At 42.8% G+C, this 22,970-nt stretch overlaps 1 protein-coding gene across 1 annotated transcript in view; it reads right to left on the bottom strand.

Moving 5' to 3' along the window:
• Prkcq (protein kinase C theta) overlaps window positions 1–22,970 on the bottom strand; it is a 127,329-nt gene that overhangs the window by 17,664 nt on the left and 86,695 nt on the right. Inside the window, exons 13-15 of the mRNA XM_055593920.1 lie at window positions 9,772–9,863; window positions 7,778–7,840; window positions 1,764–1,902 (exon numbers count right to left, since the gene is read on the bottom strand). Coding sequence (XP_055449895.1) covers window positions 1,764–1,902; window positions 7,778–7,840; window positions 9,772–9,863 — 294 coding nt within the window. The remainder of the gene's footprint in view (window positions 1–1,763; window positions 1,903–7,777; window positions 7,841–9,771; window positions 9,864–22,970) is intronic.

Below are 22,970 nucleotides of genomic sequence, written 5' to 3'. Positions count from 1 at the left end.
GTGAGGTGCTTTGTGGGTGCTGGGATTTGAACCCAGGTCCTCTGGAAGGCAGTCAGTGCCCTTAAAGCGGGGTCATCTCTCCAGGCCCCGTTCATTCACTTGTAAAGGCTAATTTGTCTCACTTTTCTGTGTCAGTCCCCTCACTGAGTCCTTGCCTGTGAAAGGTAAGATCATCCAAATCCTCCCATGAGGGGGACTGGTAGGATGTCCCTCACAGTCTTAAGTGTTTGGATACTTTGGTGGCACTGTTGGGGGAGCCTTAGGAAGTGTGGCTTTGCTAGAGGGATTGTGTCACTGGGGTGAGGATTTGAGGATTGAAAGCCTCTCACCTCACTATTCCCTGGGCTCCCTGCTTGTGGTTCAAGACTTGAGCACAAGTCTGCCTGCTGCCAACCTTCCTGCCTGTGATGGTGCTGGACTCTTATCCCTCTGGAACTGTAAACCCAAATAAGCCCTTTCTTCTATACGTTGCCTTAGTTATGGTGTTTTATCACAGCTAGAGAAAAGTAACTACTACACTTTGTGTGTGTGTGTGTGATTTATGAGCAGATGCGAATGTATGTATGTAGGTGTGTGCAGCCACGATGGTGCAAGACGCTGAGTATCCTATTATTGAACTCTCTACCTTATTCCTTGAGGCAGGGTCTCTCACTGAATTTGGAGCTAGGCTTGCAGTCAGCAAATCCTTGTGATTCTCCTGTCCCTACCTTCCAAAGGTCTGAGGTTATAGGTGTACGTGGCCATGCCTGGTTTTTTAAAGTGGGTGCTAGAAGGTTTGCTTGGGCAGGAAGTTGCCTCACCCATTGTGCCATCTCTCCAGCTGCTGAGCTATTCGAGATGTAACCAATGGAGGAAGCTGGGTGGAGGGTGCAGGTCCCTACCTTTGGGACTTCTTACAGACTTACACTTGTTTCAAAACTTAAAAAGCTTTTTAAAAGGGAGCAACAGTACCAGACTTTAGAGCAAACAAACAGCTGTGCAGGAGATTGAAAGATTAAAAATAAAATAATGCAACATGGTCGGATATTCCATGTTATGTCAAGGACCACAGGGCAAGGCAGTCTCTAATCTCCCTGGGGTGGGCAGCTAGAGGAGGATTCCCCAAAGGGGAAAGGGAGTTTAGGTGAAAGGATAGATGCCTCCTGAGAAAATGCTCATCCTCAGACTAGCAGGAAAATGATTTACTGATAAAACTTAATTTTTAGAAGCCTCGTTTTTTTTTTGTTTTTTTGTTTGTTTGTTTGTTTGTTTGTTTAGGTTTTTCTTCCTAGCAATGATTAATCATATACAGTAATGAATTTCATTATGAAGTTTTCGGACATGCAGATGCTCCCTCCTTAACTCTCTGCCATAACACTTCGACACAGAGTTAACTCTCATTGTGAGAAGGGGCTACACTCATTTAGGAATGGGGTGTGGGAGGTGTTAACAACCACATTCTCCGGCCCTCCAGGTGTTCTTCTCCCAATGTGAACCTGACCTGGGTGGATCTCTGCTTCTCCCTGACTCTTTGCCAGGTGCTCCTGCTGTTGGATCAGAACAGGTAATTTTTTTTTTTAAGGCTGGGGTTGTTCAGAACCATGGCTCAAAGGCGGGCCAAGCCCCTCTAGCCACGAAGAGATGATGTTAGCATTTTCGTGTATGTGTGTCTGCATCTGGAAACCACTCCCCAGAGCAAACCAAATGCTGAATCTTAGAGGGAGAAAGCGCTTGGTTTCAGCGCACTGGGCTGGGGAAGGACCTCCCAGGCAGTGTGGCCTTACCTCCGGAGCGATGTAGTCAGGAGTCCCACAGAAAGTGTTAGTCTTCGCATCTCCTAGCATGTTCTCCTTGCACATCCCAAAATCTGCGATTTTGATATGTCCATCTCTGTCTAAGAGGATATTATCTAGCTTCAGGTCCCTGAAAAACAAAAACGAAGGGAAACCTCACTTGAATTAACACAGTTTTGTTAAAGTGAAATTCTCATGGTATGGGAGCTTGAGGGGAAGCTCTGTTGCACCTCATCCCCTAGACCATCAGGGGCTGTCATTTGTCCTACTACCCATATCGGTAGCCCATGCTCAGGGCTTCTCTTGAGGCCTTTGGTGCCCTGGCCATCTGGCTTGGGCCAGATACTCTAACAGATTCTCATGTCTTCCCTCCCCTTCTAAGTACTTGTTGCACCTTAGGGCCTCGATCCATATATTCTCTGTGGCTGTGTCTCAGCAGGACAGTGAGTATATCAATGACCTGGGTCATTGCCCTAGTGGCTGTTCTGACAACAGCAACAGAACAGCACACACTAAACACTCAATTATATTTATGGAGTCAATTAACAACCAAGCAATGGTTATTAGCTGTGAGGCACACCTGAGTAACTCTTCTAACGCCAGCTCTCCACTTCCTGTGAGACTAAGGTAGCTAGAGAAACAGAGTGGGACCCGGCTATGCTGCTGGAGCTGAGATGTAGCAGATGTACCTGGAGCTGATGGCTTCCATTTGGGCCAGGTTAGTCATCTCTGCTACCCACGTGTCACCAACAGTTTCTGTGTGACTGGGAATCCCTAGACATGTCTCAGATTCGTGATACTATCTGTTCTTGACACACTTTCATGGTCAAGAGCAAAGATGCCTGCTATATCTAATGCTTCTCTTGGCAAGTGCTAGTCTTCTGCCTCCTGATGTCCCACTGGAGCTAAATATACAACATAGCAATTTTATCCCCTTAAATTCAGTTACAGGCTAATCTAAATTCACATGCTAACAGTCCGGGCTTATTAGCTTAATCCATATGCTCTGCCATATTGGTGTCACTTTAAGTTTGCCATCTGTACCTATGTTTATATAGCTCTAAAACTTGGCTGGGGATGGTGACAGTCATCTCTAAGGAGCCAGACAGATATCTAGCTGTGAGGCTTTAGAAAAGACCAGAACAACAATGTACATGGAATTTAGTACTTTCGCTGACTTCTTTCGCTTGTCCATACATTCCATCATTCGATTCTCACAGTGTCTTCAGATATCAGATTATTATTATTGTGTGTTATGGGTGTGGATGTGTGTGGTGTGTCGTGTTATACACAGGCACACGTGTGGGTGGGTGCTCACACTTGTTTGTGCATGTGTGGAGGAGAGAGAAAGAGGGAAGATACCCTGTTCTATCACTCCCCACCTTCTCTTCTTGACACGGGGTGTCCTTGGAGCTGGGCTGGCAACCTGCAAGCCCCAGTGACCCTCCTGTCTCCCCTCCATCCACTACCGGGATTACAAATGCATGAGTCATACTTGGCTTTTTGTGGGGTGTTGGGGATTTGAACTCAGGTTTATGAGCTTCAGAACTAAGTACTGCTTCCTGTCCCGTGAGCCAGTCCCTCATCCCCATCAAGTTATTATTAGTACTGGCTGTTCTAAGATGAAAGTTTCTCACAGGTAATGTTCTTTATCTGGACCACACAGTCAGGCAGTGGCCTGGGATGCAAACCTAGTCTTCTCTCTTAGATCCTTTTAGACAAAGACCACCTGGTGTTTCTCATCAAACTGGTCTCATGAAATTATACAAAGATGTATTTTAACTGATCTAAAAATAAATGTTCTCTGTGCCTCTGGCTAGGAAAAACAAGCTTCATGTCAAATTTGCAATCCACTTTTTTTTTAAAGAGTACAGATGTCTTTGGGATTGTGGGACGGAAGGTCTGAGAGATGAGAGTTGGAATGGAAAGGTCCAGAAGGTTTTTTTTTTTCCCAAGCCAGACCTCCATAGTAGTAAGGAATGAAGGCAGAAGACTAGCTACGTTCTTTGCAGCCAACTAGAGATGCTTTAGAACCTAAAGAAGAGCATTCTGAGGCAAGTCACTCAACTGACTCCTCACCACAGGACATCAGGACTCAAGAGCTTTAGAGTCCACAGCCATTGTTTGTCTCTGTGGCAGAACAGAGAACTCAGCGGACCCTGTGTCATGTGGTCAGTGCTGGGAAGATCTTCTGTTCATAAGCCAAGTAGAGTTGGTTTCATGGTGGACTTCCCCAGCTGTCACCTGCCCTTTGCTGAGCCTCCTGTTACTAACAACAAACAAAGGGCATGGCGCCTCTTGCTTATCTCTGTGGCATCTACTGAGACAGGCCACGTGAAAGCATTTAAAAGTGGCCTCAGATATGTAGGTGAGGTCATTTACCATTCAGAAATACAGTTAATTCCTCCTCAGCTCAGTATTTCCACAGTTGGGGTTCCAGCTTGTCTTTTTATGTCTGTGTATTTTCTGAGTCCTTGATTTTATGTTATGTCCAAACTAAGACTTAGGGCATCTTTCAAGATGCTGCCGTTTCCAGTAGGAGGCTCCCTTATGATGTGGGCATCTACCCAGGTCTCCCCTTCTCATTAGTTCAGTTCTGTGCTATCCAATCACAGGCTCTGGACTCGCTAATTAAGTTTTGCTCCACAAGAGGTGGTAAGCAGCTCTAAGAGCTAACTGGTCTATCCCTTTCTGCTTCACTTCTGTGGGGTGTGTGTGTGTGTGTGTGTGTGTGTGTGTGTCTGTGATAGAGGGAGAGCAGACAGACAGAGAGACAGAGAGAGACACACACACACACACACAGACAGATATACAGAGAGAGGTTTCTCTGCAGTCGTTTTCTCTACTTGAAAACTCCTCTTTCCCTTAAGAAAAAGAACCCTACTGGAAGATAAGAAGTTTTTGTTGTTGGAGTGCTATCAGTTCTGACAAGGTCTTTTCTTGCCTTCTCTTTTAAAACTGGAATCATATTTATTTGGGCTCTTTAGGATGCACTGCCCCCATCTTTTCATCTACTTCTACCCTTCTCCCCAAATCTAGAAAGTGTATTTATTTAGATATGTTAGAGTTCAGAATTCTACATATTTTCTGCCCATCAGAGACTATTTATTGTGAAGGTTCATCAGTTCATGATACTGGTTGCAGAGTAGTGAATGGTGCCTACCCCATTACATGTATGTTTATATTCACACACAGACACACACACACACACACACACACACACACACACACACACACACACATTGGAGACTCAAAAGGTAGCCCAAACTATTCTTGGCTTGTAATTTTCTTGCCTCAGCTTCTTGACTGCCAGGATCACAGGCATGTACCACCATGCCTGGCTCTGTATATGTGTGTGTGTGTATGAGTGTGTATAGATACAGATATAGATGTAGATAGAGATAGAGATGATAGATAGAGATATCTACACATACATGTACACATACATATATGTGTGTGTATTATATATAATATAAAGAATATGGTTCATGCCCTACTCCCTAGAATGTTGTGACTATGATCTCATTTAAGGAAAAGAGTATGTGTTGACATAATGAAGTTATTAAGGTGTCAAGACGAACTCATTCTGAATTGCATGTGTGGGAAAGACAGACGAAATCTATCATGCCTTCTTCTCAGCCACATGGTGGACAGACACACAAGGAGGAAGGCCATGCCAAGGTGGAGACAGAGATGGGAATGATGTAGCTATGGGCCAAAAAATGCCTGCAGCTACCCCAGTGGGGCTGGCTGATGAAGGCTCCTCTTCTAAGCCTTTGATGAAAGGATAGCCCTGCCTGTAATTTGAGTTCAGCTTTCTAGTCTCTAGAACTGACAGAATAATGTTCTGTTTTTATTCATGTGCCCCCAAGACTGGTTTAATTTTAGGTAGCCCTTCAAAATGACTAAGTACAGTTTGTAAACAGAAAAACATAATCCTATGAGGTCTGTAGAAGGAAATGAATAGGCTCTCTTCAGCAATCCAGCCACCATATTAAAAGTTTAGATCAGTCAAGTTATACTTGCTCACTGGAAGCATCTCTTAAAGCAGGCCAAGTTCAGTGTCAGCAGCAGCTGATGTCTGGTGTCAACTTTCCTTGCCAGCAGCTTGCTGTCTTCCACAAGTAGCATACAGGCAGAGTTGATGGCCTCATCTCAATTTTAATGATCTTATAATATCTCTCAAAGATCTACCATGACTTCACTCAGTGAACCAAAGATGCTTCCCTGTTTGGTACATAGAAGACTTAAAACCATGACTCACATACATGGAGAGAGCCCTAAAATGAGTGTATGCTGTTTGTCATAGGAAGACATTTATTGGTCCTTTTGTGCAGCACATCCAACAGCACAGCTACCAAGATGCAAACGGGGGAAGAGAGACACTAGAGCATATGGATTTCAGTTTTAAAGGTCCCTTTTAACTGTGACATCCAGTTCTCTCTCCTTCAAAAACAATCCCTGATTTTGTTCTTCTCTCACATCTATCTAGCACTCAAACTGTCCATTTATTGATCCATTCACTCATCCATTTATCAAGACATCCATTAAGTCTTTCATCCACTTACCAGTCTGTCCACTTATCAACTTGAAAACTGTGCAATATTAAGTACAAGAGTGTTTTGCATATTGCAGGAGTTATAAAGAAACTAAAACAGCATGCAGCTTGATCAAGGTCTTTAAATAATGTTCAGATGAATATGGAGATATGACAGCATATACCCATTTTAGGGCTCTTGATATGTTTAATAATGTAGGTCATGATTTCAAGTCTTATGTTCTAATAAGGAAGGATATGGAATTTGTTTAGTGTGTCCATGAGGTTATAAGATCCTTGAAAGTCATCATCTTTAATATACTTCTTTGTAGATAGAAAAAAAAAAAACATTCTGGAGAAATAGCTTAGTACCAAATAGGATTTGTTGCTCATCTGGAGAACCTGAATTTGATTCCTGGCATCCAGGTAAGGTATCACACAACCACCTGTAACTATTTCTGAAGAATTTGATGTTTTTTTTTTCTGGCCTCTGTAGATACTGTGTACATGTCTCTCTCTCTCACAGACACCTTAAAAAAGAAGCTTATACTCAGAGTATGTGTAAGGAGGCTGGCTTTCCAGGACATTCCAGGTGCTCAGCTTTGAGACACTGCACAGAGCACCCCTGCCAGAACACATCTGGAAGTGGAGTGTTCTTACTATGTGATTGTTTTTTCAGATAGGACATGTGTAAACACCAAAGCTTCAGTGTTGACCAAAGCTCTGTGCTGCCTGCTGTCTGCAAAAAGCCAAGTGCAAGACAATGGAACTTTTAATAGTGACTCCAGGTCATGACTGTCCAAGAACAGGGCCCTGTTCTTGGTTTCTGCTAGTTCATCCAACTCCTCCTCAGCTCCTTTCCCTCTCTGTCTCCTTCCCTTCATCTGTAGTGAGTGTGGAAACTGGACATCTAACTTTTAAAGATTTTCTGTTAACCATGAGTCAACTGTGTTTGGAGAGGCAAAGACTGTAGATTGACAGCGTTCATCTAAGAGCTCTGACAGCAGAGAGTGAAAGAATACTGTGCAAGAGAGAAATTTTGAATTTATGAAGGAGGGCAGTGGAGGTGGTCTGTGTGCTTCTGAAGGGTGCAGACCTGAGTTTTCATCAATGTCATGTGAGTGAGCCTTCCAGAGAGAGCTTCCTTCTCCAACCCCAAAGGAAGCATTGCATAAGCATTTCTAAGTGACCCAAAAAAAGATCAAGAGGCACAAAGGGCAAAAAATGATGGAGAAAGCAGAAATAAGGTATTGGAGATGAAGCAGTGGCAGGAGGAGGAAAGAAAAAGCTAAAGGAAGAAGAAAGAATGAAAGGGGACTAGAACCTTCAGGCTTCCAGGATTAGAACTTCACAGTGGGAAGGTTTTCTGGGTGGGAACTTTTCCCCCATGGCATTTTAATACAATTCAATTGCAGTGCTTAAAAATCAACTGGCCTGTAAAGTCAAGTCAGACAGAAGCACGGTTTACCTATACACAATTCCTTTGGAATGAAGGAACTGTAGACCAAGGATGATTTCAGCAGCATAAAACCTGTAAGAAAGACAGTCAAGAAACAGCGTGAGTGTAGGAACAGAGCAGAGTGAAATCCCCAAGCCCTGTGACACTCTGTGTGTATTCAACTAAATGGCATATACACACTCTTGCTTAATTCCAGTAAAGAAGATATCATCCATGCTACACTTAACACAAAGGCTCAAGCACACCCATTGCCGGCCCAGAGAGCATCATTTAAGAGCCAGTATCTTCAGTTAACATCTTCTGAATCTGCTGTTTACTCATCTTAAGTGGCAATGCCCATACTATCATAAAACCCATGCAAACTTGAAACATAACAAATAGTACAGTGTAACAGGACAATAACTTCCTCCTTTATTTTAAATTCTTCCTGGAGCCCACAGAGCTATGTGGCAGACCGTTCTCAACATATCTGGCTAGAATATTTTCATACGGATGATGTGAAGTATGGGCCAGAGCTACAGCGTGCGTGAGAGATGAATAAAGGGATATTAGAAGATAGATGGTGATAAGCTGGTCCTCATCTTCACTGGTGACAGGCTAATGGAAATTAGTTTGTGTCTCTCTGGTGGGATTAAGTCAGACATAGGGGAGAGCTTCCTGGATGTGAAATATGCTGAGTCCTAGGAAGAAAGCAATGCCCAGAAAGCATTTAGGACACAATAGGTGGGCAGCAGGTGTTCAAGTTAGCTTTATAGGACTCTCAGGGACAGAGGGATCATTTCTACACACACACACACACACACACACACACACACACACACACACACACGTGTGCAATGCCTGTTGAGTTCTGCGCAATGCTTCTGAAACATGATAAAAATAACCTCACGTGCTTGGCTGAAGGAGCCTGAAAACCATGGTAATGGCTAGTGCTCCCTTCTAGAGTTGATAAAACAGCCGCATCACTGGGCTTTAGCAGCAGCTGGTGAACCAAGTCCATCTTTCATTTCAGTTCAGCCCTAACCACTCTAAGTAGTAGGTGTGTGACAGATGGCTGAGCACCGAAAACAAAACAAAACAAAAAATCACAGGATATGGTTATCTGTAAAAATAACACATTTATTTCTTTTTCTGTTTATTGTTTATCATGACGCATTTGTGGAGACCAGAGGACAGCCTTTGAGGGTCTGAGATGGCACTCAGGTCCTGAGGAACCATTACTACTAAGCCATCGTTTGAAACTGACTCTAACTCCACTGCTTCCTTTTGCTTGTAGGTTCTACGAGGGGAACAGCTCCATCTCGCTTGCACCTCTGTCCTCTTGACGACAGAGAGGGAGAGGGCATATTTTCAAACACAGGAAGGGTTGAATGCTTTCTCACACCCCCTTGATCTTCCCCAGGACAGGTCAGTCCCACTCCCGGGGCCACCTAGAATATCCGGGTTCCATTTCACTGCCCTTTCCAAAGGACGCGTATTTGCATATGTGCTCAACGAGTTAGGAGCTTGGTGGCTGGAGGGGTTTCCTACCACATGAAGAAATTGTTGTATAACATGCAGAACATGAAATAAAACCGGAGTGGATTTCATTTCTATGAAATGGAAAATTGTTAGTTTCTTTGGCACCATTCCCAAGGATTTACCTTGTTCTGGGACTTAGGCCTGCCAAGCAAGAAGGTAAGAAAAATAACATGTGAGGGGGCTGAAGGGATGGCTCTGTGGCTAAGAGTACTTGGTACTCTTCCAAGAGGACCCAGGTTCAAATCCCAGCACCCACATCAGGTGGCCCACAACTGCCTGTAGCTCCAGTTCCAGGGGATGTGACACCTTCTTCTGGACTCTGAGGGCACGGCATGCACATGTGCACATACACACATCCAAGCACTCACACAATCACAAAAAACAACTTAAAAAGACCACATAAGTAAAACAGTCTGGGGATGCCGAGAGCACATAAACCACCGAGAACACAGAATGCCGCAAATCCCAAGGAGGGCTCTTACGTGGCTCTTGAAAGATCAAATTTGTGGCAACTTTGAATGTGGTACATTAAGTCTCCTCCATTGAGATACTCCATCACGAAAAAGAGATTTTCCTAGGGGACAAACAACCAACATCAGTTTTTAGCACCGAAAGAAAGAAAAGAAAGTTGACTTTTCAAAGAGATTAGGTCATTTTAGAGAAAACAATTCTGTCATGAAATTTCTTATGCAAAGACTGTCAGAATTCTTGAGCTGAACTATATTTTTGAATCCCAGGGCATATAGGGAATCCCTGTGGGAGGGGACTGGGGTTGTGATTCAGCCATCAGGAAGCAGGAGGAGAAAGAATCTGGCTGGATTAGTATGGAGCAGTTAGTGGGTGTGGGGTTTACACACTTTCTCAAAGAGACAATGTATAGGATACATCTGGGTCTCTGACTCCAGGAACAGGTCACGGGGACACCCAAGTTGTATGCTACTCGACCAACGACCACTGAGTGTGTCTGGTGGGCGATAGTCCAGGTCTTCTGTTGAAGAGTCCTTCAGTCTTGTCATCGAGTTTGTGTATTACTCTCATGTCCACCCATCACTCGTGGCAGAGGTAGCCACAGTTTTTGGGCATGTAGCTCCTAGCGTAGGATACCCTGATTGGCATGAGAAATAACAGTGCTCACAGGAAGTGATCAACTGTAATCCTCAGGTTATGGGTGGCACTATCAACTATCAGAGGTCCCAGCTTCCAACCAGCTCATGTGTCTCCAAATATGTGAGCTGTCATTTCTTCAAGAAACATAGTCACAGCTCTCTGAACACCCTGTATGCTTAAGAGTTCTTAAGAGTCCCAGAGTTACTAACCCATGAAGTGTGGAGACAGTGTGTTTGTGCACGAATTTGTACTTAACCTCAACTGAGTGATTAAAAACAAAAACAGAATTAACTTTATGTCTGACATTGAGATTAATCAGGGTGCTGAGGCAGACAAGGTAATGGTTAGAAGTGGTCTGGCCTCACGGTGACATTCACTGCCTGGCATCCTCGCTGAGGCCACATTTCCCCAGAACAAGCAAAGCAAAATACCATGGCAATTATCTTGATAATTTAAATAAAGCTAAGTATCCATCTGCTTCTTCCAGACTTGACACAGATGAAATTTCTAGATTTCACTACTAGAGCTGTGACACACACACACACACACACACACACACACACACTTTTTTTTCCCATTGGTGCACAAGCCAGAATTGTCAACTGGGTCTTTGTAATTTAGCCCTGGCATTTCAAACAGAGCGCAAGGTGGTCATTTCCCTCACCTGGCGGTGCCTGCATTACACCCTTGGTTTATGTTTGAACAGCCTCCAACCTTTACCATTTTCACTCAGAACGCTGCTGGCCTTGAATAAGCCACCACACTGACATCTTCCTTTCGTATATGTGATTAAATATCACACGATAGGGGCTTGGGGATATGGCTCAGTCAGTAAAGTCCTTGCCTTGCAAGCACAAAAGATCTTAGTTCAAATGCCAGCAACCCGGGTCAAAGAGCCAGGCGTGGTGGTATATGCATTTGTAATGCCAGTGCCTGGTGGGACATATGGATTGCTGGGGTTCCTTGGACAGTCAGTTTAGCTTATTTGGTGAGCCCCAGGTCCTAGGGAGAGATCCTGCCTCAAAGAACAAGGTGGACAGATCCAGAGGAATGACACACGAGGTTGACTTCTAGCTTCCACAGGGATGTGCACGCTTATTTACCCAAACACATGAACACACACACACACACACACACACACACACCAACCCACACATACAACCAGTTGGTAAGACCATCTGTAAAAATGCAAAGGGGAAGGTTCCTTTGTAGTGTCAGAATATGAGTGGGGTTCTGAAGTGTTTGGATTTCACTGCTTATACACAATTTATACTCAGTTGCACACTGTCACGATTTGTACACTTTAGGCTTGAAAAAAGTTGGTAAAGAGACTAGGGGGGAAAGTAACTCTATCCCATATATTCCACACATGAGTCCTGTCACAGGGGCTCTGTGGCAGTTGGGGGTCTAAAGGAGGACCTAGTCATTGTCATCTTGGTTCCCTGTACCCAGCTTAGTCTGGACTTCTCTAGCTGGCAAGGCTTTTGATAGCAACTCTGAAGGGAACCTGGGCCAGACCTGTCCTGAGCAAAACACTGTTTTGTTACTCTGAGTACTTTTGTTTACACAGAGTGTGGTTGAGGCTGGCCTCGGCAGCCTACTCCGAGCAATCATCAGTCTCCCCAGCTCCACCAGATCCCTGTAGAACCAGATTTGAGTAAGGATCAACCAAACCAGTTTGGTCAAAACCGCTTGGCTATGTGCCTCTTGCCGCCTCCTTTGTCTTTCTCCTATAAGATCCTTGAGTTCTGAAGACGGAACTTTGCATGCCAGCATAGTGACACACATACCTCTAATTGTAGCACTCAGGAGGCTGAGGCAGGGCATCACTGTGAAAACAGCTTGGGTTAGAATGAGCTCAAAGGCAGTGTGAACTCCCATCTAGAACTACGTGAGATTTGGAGTTTGGGGATCCCATGTTGGGGCATAAATAGCTCTTTTAAAAGTTTAACTGAAACATATATACAAATAACTTTCATCTGTGGCCAGGGAAGGAGAGCCCAGAAAGTGACTTCTGGCTAATCCAGACACCTTCAGAGCTGCTCTCAAAAGCTCTTCCAGGGTGAGCTAGGTAGAGTGAAGCAGGAGGAAGCTACTCAGGGTGACTGAGTGAGTGTGGGCTTTGTCTTAAAGCTGGCTTCAAACCACCGTATTTTCAGTGCAAGTTCATTAACCTCTCCTGGGCTTCATTTTGTTTCTAAAATCAGGCTGGTTAATGCTTATTCCTCTTAGCATTATTCTGAGTATGAAATGAGATGATATTTGTAGAAAGTGAAGTTGATGTTAGCACCTTGTACGCACTGATAACTGGTAGCTGTAAGCATCGTTGGGAAATGGATGAAATTAGTTACTACTCACGAGCAAACATAAACAAATACTTTTTGGAGAAAGAATGAACAGCCGCATGGCTTTTGAAAGAAGACAGAAAACAGGATTGGATTTCTCTCTCCTGGGCTGTTCCCTTGGCTTTGCTTTCCAGCTGAGAGAAAACACTAACAAACATGGTGACTGGGAATTGGAGGCTGTTGATGGGTTAGCTGTTACAAAGTATCTTTCCACGTGGGCAGGAACTGAGGTTTTAACTGCAGCCTTTACTAAGTGGGAGTTCTAATATCCGAGCCCAGACCCACCTGCAAACGAGTTGAGTAATGATGCCCTACCCACCCAGGCTTCAGTGAGACGTACCTGTGAGAAGTGACTAAACACCACACATTTTTCCTTTTCTTGGGGAAAAAGATGAAATTAACAGACAGTGCCCATTCAGCACACTATACTACTATCTAACAATGTAGGTAATAAATGTTAGTGAGAAGATGCCAAGTCTGTAAACTCCCAGGAGAGTTGACTACCCAGAAATAATGCACATTCGATGTATAATTAAGGAAAAAAGAAGAACCTTCTTTTGGATGTCCTTCAAGTCGGATGGGCCATACAGCTAGCTTCCTTAAGGACCCCCTAGAAAGATGGAGCAAAAGGGGGAGCTTCCTCTGCTTAAGCAGCTCTTGGGTATGTTTGCAGAACTTAGCTATTGGTGGACTGCAGGTGACTGTCTATTACAGGTATTTATGGTACCCAGCCTCCTGGATAAATGGAATATTTAAATTAATTCTTCCATGAGCAAAGGATGGAAAGGGTGAATAGGTCTGAAGTGTCTTGTGCTATTTACAGTACACAATGAAAGTGGTAGAGAAAGGCCTTTTTGATTGGTCATTTTACTTGGTTTCTGAAATGCACATCTCTTTCTTGGAGAGGAAACAAACAAACAAACAACTGTGAGGTTCTCAGACGAGAGACAGGACAGGATGGAAGCAAGGGAGTTAGTCATGATCCCTGGGACTCTTGCCTTAGTCTAGGCATTCAGAATCTGAGTAACAAAAGATAGCGTTTTTGTCGAGAGGGTCTTTGAAAGAGTGCACTCTACATTGGAAAGGTATCTTGGGGCTGGCAAGACAGCTGAGCCAGTAAAGGCACTTGCTGCCAAGACCGATGACCTGACCTGGGTCCCAGATTCCACACTGACTCCCAAGGGCTGTCCCCAGACCTCCACACATATACTGTGTCACCTGTCAGTTGTCTGTCTCTTTCTCTCTTTCACACACACAGACTCTTTCACACACACAGACTCTCTCTCTCTCTCACACACACACACACACACATACATACACACAGACAAACTCACACACTATATAGAAATGCCTTTTTGCTCAGTTTGCTCCCCATAGAAGGAAGCACACCAGTACTAGGCACCACTGTTAGTAACAGACTAAACACTGATTCTCAAAGTGAGTACTCCTGCAAGGACATCTACTAATGCCACACTCTTCAGAATGCATCCCCCGAATGTCCTTCCGCTGTCCTCTGATTTTATTAACAGAACAAGAAAATACCGTAGTGTTCCCATCCTGTGGATGAAGCAAGAGTCAACCCATTCGAGACTGCAAGGGTCTCAGAAGCAGGAATTTATTGACTAATGGTGAAGGATCCTGGCTAACAGGAGATAATTTGATGTGGCATTCAAGGATATTTCCTGGCTGCCCAACTTTTAGTTGGACATATCATGGACATGGTATGCATGAAGTCCTTAGCTAAGACCAAACAAACAAACAAAAAACCAAATCAAACCAAACAAAACAAAAAGGGTCACAGTATTCCTAGCTTTACTGTGATTGCCTGACAACTGGTTGAAGGCTGATAGATACTAATGTTCTGTTGCTAGGTGGTTTACACAAACTTCTGTGGCTGGTTTTTCCTAAATCTTATTTATAATTGTGTGTGTGTGTGTCTGTGTGTGTGTGTGTGGTGTATGTGTATCTGTGTGAGCATGTGCAAAAGAGTGTAGACAGAGCACTGTTTTTACTTGGAACTGGACTTTTGGGCAGTTGCAAGCCACCTCCCATGGGTGCTGGAACAGAGCTTTGCGAGGGCAGTATGTGCTTTGTTTGTCTGTTTAAGGCAGAGTCTCTGTTGCGTATCGCTGGCTGTCCTGGAACTCACTATACAGACAAGGTTGGCCTCACACTCACCGAGATCCAAACTGCCTCTGCTTTTCCGAGTACCAGAATTAACAATGTATGATCCCTCTGGGGCTCCATCATCTCCCTAGCCTCCGTGGCTTTGTGTTTGACTGTTTTCTTGGTGCCTCAAAAATGTATTAATGAGCTAGGGACATTGATGCACAAGCATGAGGACTGGGCTTGGATCCCTAGAATGCCTTTATATAATCTCAGAAGACGGAAGAATTTCTAGATGCTCCCAAGCCGGCAGCCATAACAATGGGGACCAACACTTGAGGTTATCTTCTGACCTCCATTCCACACGCATGCCAAGAAATACATTGATTGTATTCTTGTAAAATTATTTAAATATACACTTTGAGTACCCTTAGAAAATAAAAATGGCTAGTGGCTTCACCAAGAATGACATGTGTCTGTGTGCAAAGGGTATTACCCACAGCTTCTACAAATATCTTTCATCCCTTAGCTGGAGAAAACAGGCACTATCATTTGGAGGGGGGCTCAAACATCTATTTTGTGTTCATTTCGTTATATCCATATCAAAATTCAGCTGTGAAAGTGCTTATTCGGGTAATGATAAAGAGAGTGGGTAAATAAGTCTACAAGAATAAAGATTTTAAAATATCTTATAAATCCAATAACGCAAAAAGTAATTTTCATATAAAAATTTTAATAATTTCAGTAGCTTTCTGCCTTTCTCTGTCCCCTCAGAGTGGGGCATTACAAGTATATGCTACCTTGCTGTTTTTTTTTTTTTTCTCCCTCAGCCCTACTCTCAACTAATTTTAACCCATTGTCTTTAGTATCTTTGGTGACATCCACTCTTTTTTTATTTTTCTGTTTTATCTTTTGTAAAAAATTACATTGTCAGTACAGTGAGGCTCCTTTGGTGTTAGAGGAGCTAAAGATGTCCTCAGCTGTCTACCACCACAGCGAAGGCTTAGTTATGTCTATTGATTAAGGGTAAAGACTATGCCATCTTGCAGGGCAAGGTTTTTGGTGAGAATCACAAGTGCTTTCCATATTCACACCTCCATAGTGGGAACAGGGAGGGGCTTGGTGTTTCGCTATGGACCACAGTCAGGGGTGTTCAAGCACACACTGGAGGATAAGTGATGTTGTGTGGAATGAGGTGGCAGGGTGAGGCTATGGCCCCACCTTAACATACTCCAGATTGTCTGTGGAGGGTCACTCCAAAATTTGTGGTATGTTTCTAAACCCAGTAATGGTGTGGATAAATCATCATTTAGCTGTTCAGGTATTGTAAGACATTGGAGCAATTTAGAATTTAGTCATCCTTTCTTTGAAATAGATCTTTGTTTGTGGTCCAGGCTGGCTTCCCACTCACTATCTTCCTGCCATAGTTTTCTGAGTGCTGGATTACAGGGCTGTGTCACCTCATGAGGCACTTTCTTTCATTTTTAATTTATCCAGATACAAATTAAGATGCTCTAGGAAACAAGATTCATTACCTTTTCATAAATATATACCATAAAAGACCCAACAGAAAACCCTTTATATAATTCGATATATAAAGTTGCAGTGTGTTTGTATGTGTGTGTGTGTGTGTGTGTGTGTGTATGCACAGATGCATTTGTGAACTTGCACAAAGGGAGGCAGAGATGGAAAAGAGATAAATGGCTCTCTACAAACTAGCAAGCTCATTTATTCTGGTCTGTTCATATTTCTACTGTAAACTTTAATTAGTAAAATGTACTACCTTTGTAGATTCATAAAAGTGAGTCAGAAATAACTGGCCTAAATTTCTAGAGGTTGGTACCTTGCAACAGGGACTTGGGCTCAGTTGTATTTACTGGCTTACTTGTCCCATGGGGTCTTCTTGCATTAACTAACCAATTATTTTCCTTTGCAATCAAAGTGCAACTAAAACTCCATTTCATGAATTTTAAAGCGGGTTTCCTTGGTGTGCTTAGTCTCTGAGGAGAATGCAAGACCATCCTGGCTGCCTTGCTTCTCAGTGGTCTGACCTTCTGTACATTCCCTACTTCTCTGGGCAACTCCATTCCCTTGCTTATAAAATATGGACATTAATAATGCCTACTTCATAGGCTGCTATGAAGAGTAAATGAGCTCAAATACATAATGTGCCCAGAACATGGAGTGACACACAGTAAGCGCTCTATAAATGTCAGATGTTTTCATATTTATAACTATAGTTATTAAGTATAATCCTCACATATTCAAACATTGGGAACAAGTATTTCAGGAACAAGCTGGATTTTAACATAGAAAGTGAGTTTTCTGAAACACGGATGTGAAAATATCCCCTATTGTTGAATATTTATTTAAAGTTATTAGATTATCACTGATATGAAATTGAAAAAAAAATTGGGTGTGGCACACACCTGTAATCTCAGCACTCATAAGGCTAAAGAAAGAGGGCTGCCATGACTTCAAGGTCTTATTCACCTATCATTGTCAATGAAGAAAGTTCAGCATGAAGCTGACTCATTGATAAATTCATGTAAAAATAGCCTTGATGCTTGAAGCCAGTAAAATGCTGTCCCTTGAAACTCATCTAAGTCAATGATCTTATTACACTGAAGATGCTCAAAAGAAAATGTGGCCTCATACAGAGTGGTGGAGTTATTTTTGAAAAACATTTGGACGGCTTGGGATGAGGTGGACTGTTCGCCTCTCGTGCATGAAGCCCTGGCTTCAAGACAAGCAGAGAATAAACCAGGTGAGTGTTGACAACCATTTATGATCACAGCACTTTGGGGATGGAGGCACAAGGATAAGAAGTTCAAGGTCGTCCTAAGTAACAGAGTGCCTGTGACCAGCCTGGGTTGCAGGAGACTGTCGTACACAGAAAACTTTGGGTTTAAAATGGGTAAAATTTTGTTTTACATCAAAGTAAGGCAAATACAACAGTTCTTCCAAAAAGAATAGGACCTAAAAGTTCTAAAAGGACAAACATAATTAAAATGCAAATCTGAACTTACGGTACAAAAGTGAGAATGATTAGAGACCAATCGAAGCGCTTATTCTAACAAAATCAATTGCATAAATATCACAGGACCATGTTACTTTGATAAACATTATTTAGAGAAGGTACAAGCCTAGAACTGTGGGGGAAATGTCAGTATTTGAAATATATGTTGATTCTTAGAGGTGGCAGAGGGCATTCTGTGAATTTCTAGCGTAAGCTAAAGAGAGGTTGTAAACATAGACTCCAAAGCTGTTTGGTGCACTCTGGCTTGTATGCTGTGTTCTCCCTGCAACGCTCGCATTTTCCAAATAAAAAAGGAATGGAAAAAAGAGCCAGAGGACTAGTTGTCAAATGCCTAGGATAAACGAGAATTTCACAGCATCAAAGAAATTAGCTAGTGATTTTATCAAAGCAGGAACAATTAACTTTAAAAATGCATGGGAAAATTGACAAATGTCACATAAATGACATCAAAAACACCAACCCTTCCACCAGAAAAACAAGGTGGGAACAAAAGCAAAGAATAATTATAGCTATTTTTTCCCCAGGTATCACCTTTGCCCCAAAGCTAGGAAGCTCACATTATAATTTTTTTTTTTTTTGGTTTTGTCCTTCTATACAATTTTATTTACTCTTTGACAATTAAAAATTATAGGAGGGCATGAAGTTTGGAGGGACATGTGATGGGGAGTCCTGGGGAGATCTGGAGGTGGGGGTGAGGGATAAAAGCAATCAAGCTGCATGAAATTTTCAAAGAATAAGGTAATAAAGTTTATGTATAGGATTTTCAATATCTGAAGAAGAAATGAAATCAGGAACAAAGTAAAGACTAAAACAAGATATAAACAGACCTTATTCTTTTCGGAGTTTCACAAGTTAAATATATGTTCTAACTTCAAGATTGTGGACTAAGAAGATGGATGTTGGAGAAGAGGAGACATCTGTACATTGAGATGTGTAGAGGCACAGAGCCTGTGAAAACCAGTAGACAGAGCTGCAGATTCCGCCCAGAAAGCTGGGAAGCTACTGTACCTATCTAACAGTACGAGAAACAGGCCGGGATGTAGTTCAGTTGGTAGCGTGCTGGCAGAGTATGCACAAAGCCCTGGGTTCCGGCTCTACTATCACATAAGCCGGGCATTTGGGAATCAAAGCACTTAGAACTCGGAGGCGGGAGGGCCAGAGGTTTCTCTGCCAATTATCAGGATCAAGATTGAGGCCAGAGCCTGGGCCACTGAGACCCTACTTAAAAAACAAGATCAAACCAAACCAAACTATACAAACAACAAAGAAAAAAATCCATGGAGAATTCTTAACCCTGGCTGGCCTGGAGAACCTGCGTGTTCGCGTTTATTATTGTTGTATGCACTGATCTGAAGAAATAAACCAGTCACATGAAGGTGAGAAAACACATGTGCGTTTAGAAAGAAGCTGCAGGAAGCTCTGGCACTTCAGGGCACTGGTTTCTGTTGTTGTTGTTTGTTTTTTACATTCTAAAGACTTCCTGCATGTCTGTTCACCAACTTTCCCATTATCCTTTGTGACATCACACAAAACACTTTAATCAAACTTTCCAAGCACATTAGTCTACCATAACTTAGCTTTAAAGCTACCAAATTTGATAGAGTGACTGTGAGTCTACCTCCCAAATCATAGTTTTGTGATATCAGGGACAGGGGTTGGGGGTCGGGGGTCGGCTCTTTGATGAACAGCCAAGTGAGTCACCAGTTCTGAAATAATCTACCCTAGTCCTTAAGGAAAACATGCTCACGGGTCAGGACCAACTGGCAGTGGACAGCATTCATTCTGGACCAATGCAGGGACAAGTATGTGGTTTACATGTGTTCTTTTATTCTTTGTGATTGAACTGTGATCATTGCCAGGGCTCCTAACTCAACCAGAGGGTGTATGAATTGAAGCATCCTCAACAGCTTCCAGTGAGGCAGCTTCTGAATAATAAGCTCAGGATTTGATGCCCCACCATGTTCCATCTTGCTTTTAAGTCATGGACATACTAGAATGACACACATAAAAAAAAAAAGACTTTTCCTCTTACATCAAGGAATAGTCTTGTAGTTCCTCTGATATTTTCCCTAAAGATGTTTCAAGCATCTCTACAAAGCGTTCTCCTCATCTCCCCCACCATGCAATTGGTGGCAAGGAGAACCAAGACCACCAAGCCATTTTAGAGACTTTCCAAAAGATGATATCTCTGGCCTTGAAGCTGCAGCCAGAAGTGCAGTGCTGTGTGGTTTTTTGTTTTGTTCTGTTTTTTTTTGTTTTTGAGACAGTTTTTCTCTGTATAACAGATCCCTCACTGTCCTGGACTCAATTTGTATATAGACCAGGCTGTCCTTGAACTCACAGAGATCCATCTGCCTCTGTCTCTGAGGGCTGGGATTAAAGGTGTGTACAAGCATGCCAGGCCTCAATGGTTTTTAAATTTTACTATTACTATTATTATTAATTATTATTTCTTATGAAAGAGAAATTTCAAAGGAATTACACTGACAGTTTTGAAGTACTCAGAGGGAGTGTACATTTTTGAAAATGAGCATTCATCCATCATATGGCGGTGGTGGCAGTGGGGATGACATGACTTCACAGACACCTCTAACACTCACAGTGGGAGTTACAGACAATGGTCAGCCTCCATGTAGGTGCTGAGACTTGAACCTGTGTCCTCTGGAAAAGCAGCCAGTGCACTTAATTACTGAGCTATCTCCTCAGCCCTGTTAAAACTTCTTAAGGTACAATTGCAGACTTGAATATCGATGAGCGTTTTATTAGTTAATGCATGGGAGACTCAAAGGAAGGCAGATCATAATTCACTTTAATGTCTAATGAAAAATAATCTACAAAAAAAGAACATAAAAGCAAACAAAGACCTCATTGCATTAGGTGTACCTTTTCAAACTAGTTTTGGGGCCATGCCCACCTGTTTGAAATAGTTTTATGGGAGACAGATCAAGGAAACTTGGAGTGCTTAGCTCATTATTATTGATTCTATCTGTGGCTCTAGGTCTGGAGCCTAGGGCCCCATGCATGCCACGCAAGCACTCTGCCATTAAACCACACTGTCAGCCCTTTCCTTATTTTTATTTTGAGACAGGGTCTCATAAAGTTCCCCGGGCTGGCCTTGAACTCACGCTATAGCCCAGGCTTTGAATTTGGTGATTGTCCTTCCTTGGGCTCCTGAGTGTGGAAATTAAAAGGGGTGTGGTACTAGGCCTGTATTACTGATACATTAACATTAAGGATCCTGGGTCTGGGAGGTTGCTCAGCAGGGAAAGCAGTCCATGCATAAGCCTAATAACTGAGCCGAAGTCCAGAACACACATAAAAAAGCCAGCTGCAGTGACCTGAAGTCCCAGCATTCCTATGGTGAAGTGGAAGACATTTCATTGGAATGGAAGAGACACTGAGAACTCCTGGAAACAGTAGAGCAGAAACACCAGGAGAGACCCTACCTCAGCAAGGGAGAAGCAAGGGCTGACTCCACAAGTTGTCCTCAGACCTTTACATGTTCACTCTGGCAGGTGTGTGCCCCCAGTTTAAAAAAAATGAAATAACATTTAGACAAGGCTTCAATTAATGAATTAAAATCAAGGAAGCAGAATATTATTATTTTCAAATTAGATACAACTTATTTTTCTTTCTTACAATTTTTTTTTTTAAGTAAAGACAGGCAAAGGTAACTCATTCCGAGAGAGTTTGCGAGTCTTGCTTCTTTTGAGGAAAAATACAGAACACACAAGAAGCATTTGTGATTTAATATAACACGGACTTTTGAAGGAAATTTGTGACACACAGTCTCAAAGTTCATGTTTAATTTACTCCAGTTGTTTTTAATTCATGTGTGGGTTTCAAAGTTTTCTGCGTAACGTTTTCCAGTTATTCTCGATATGTTTGTGAGAGAATTCAGCTGAAAGATTCACAATTATTCTTGTAGATAGTTTTTCTTATATATTTTCTCATCTTATTAAAAAAATTAATTTATAAAAAGAAATTGTACGTGCACCGGTGTTTTGCCTTCGGGCATGTCTAGGTACTGTGAGCGAGCCATTCCCAACAGAGGCCTGAGGAGGGGACAGATCCCCCGGAACTGCATTTGTGGATGGTTCTGACTGCCATGTGGTGGCTGGGAACTGAAACCCAGTCCCCTGGAAGAGCCTCCAGTGCTCCCAACTGCAGAGCCATCTCTCCAGCTCCTGGCTTGTACATTGTGAAAGTAAAGAATGAAAAGTAGCTATTGATTCTTGTCCCTCCCTGGTTTCCTCCGTTCTCTTCTTGCATTTTCTTTCCCCTCACCCTTCCTTCCTTCCTTCTTCCTCTTTCCCTTTAGCCTTCTCGTTTTCCTTCCTCCTTCCTTTCTTTTCATTTCTCCCTTTCTGCCATAGATGGAACTCAGGGCCTTGTGTGTGCCAGGCAGGTGCTGTGACATTAACCCACTCAGCTCAACATACAGGTTTAAGATCCAGCATCATATTGGTTCCCACACATTAAAGCGCATACTGAGAAGAGACCATGCAATTTTAACCCTTGTGGACTTTCATACGAGGCACAGAAAATACAGATATTAAGAAATAATACAGAAACATCCCTAGAAGGCTGCCTGGAGGGCAATTTAGCAGTTTGCTATTAGTACGCACGTGGAGCAAATTACTCAAAGTATGTATATTACCATCCTTTACAAAAGGGCGATCTCAGTGTTTTAGTTCATTCATTTAATACACATCCATTCTTGGAGATAAATATAAAACCAAGGGACTGAGGAAATAGCTCAGTGGATAAGAATGCTTGTTGCCCAAACACGAGGCCATGAGTTCAAATATCCAGCACCCATGTAGAAAGCCACAGTGTTAGCACGTGATGGGCAGAGACAGGAGGATCACTGGGGTTTGCTGGCTAACAGCCTTGCTCCAGATTCAGTGAGAAACCCAGTTCCAAAAAAACTGGGCAGAGAACAACACACGTCTGCCTCTGTCCATGTATATATGAGCCTATGTGCACACATAGACACTTACATGTGCATAAACAATACGCATGTGCATATAACACACACACATACACATATCACACACATACACATATCACACACATACAC

This window comes from Psammomys obesus, unplaced genomic scaffold (genome assembly GCF_907164565.1).
Source record: "Psammomys obesus unplaced genomic scaffold, mPsaObe1.curated_primary_1811, whole genome shotgun sequence".
In the NCBI taxonomy this organism is placed as follows: domain Eukaryota; kingdom Metazoa; phylum Chordata; class Mammalia; order Rodentia; family Muridae; genus Psammomys; species Psammomys obesus.
Note: the sequence above shows the minus strand (reverse complement) of the source record. Positions and strands in the feature narration are given on the sequence as shown.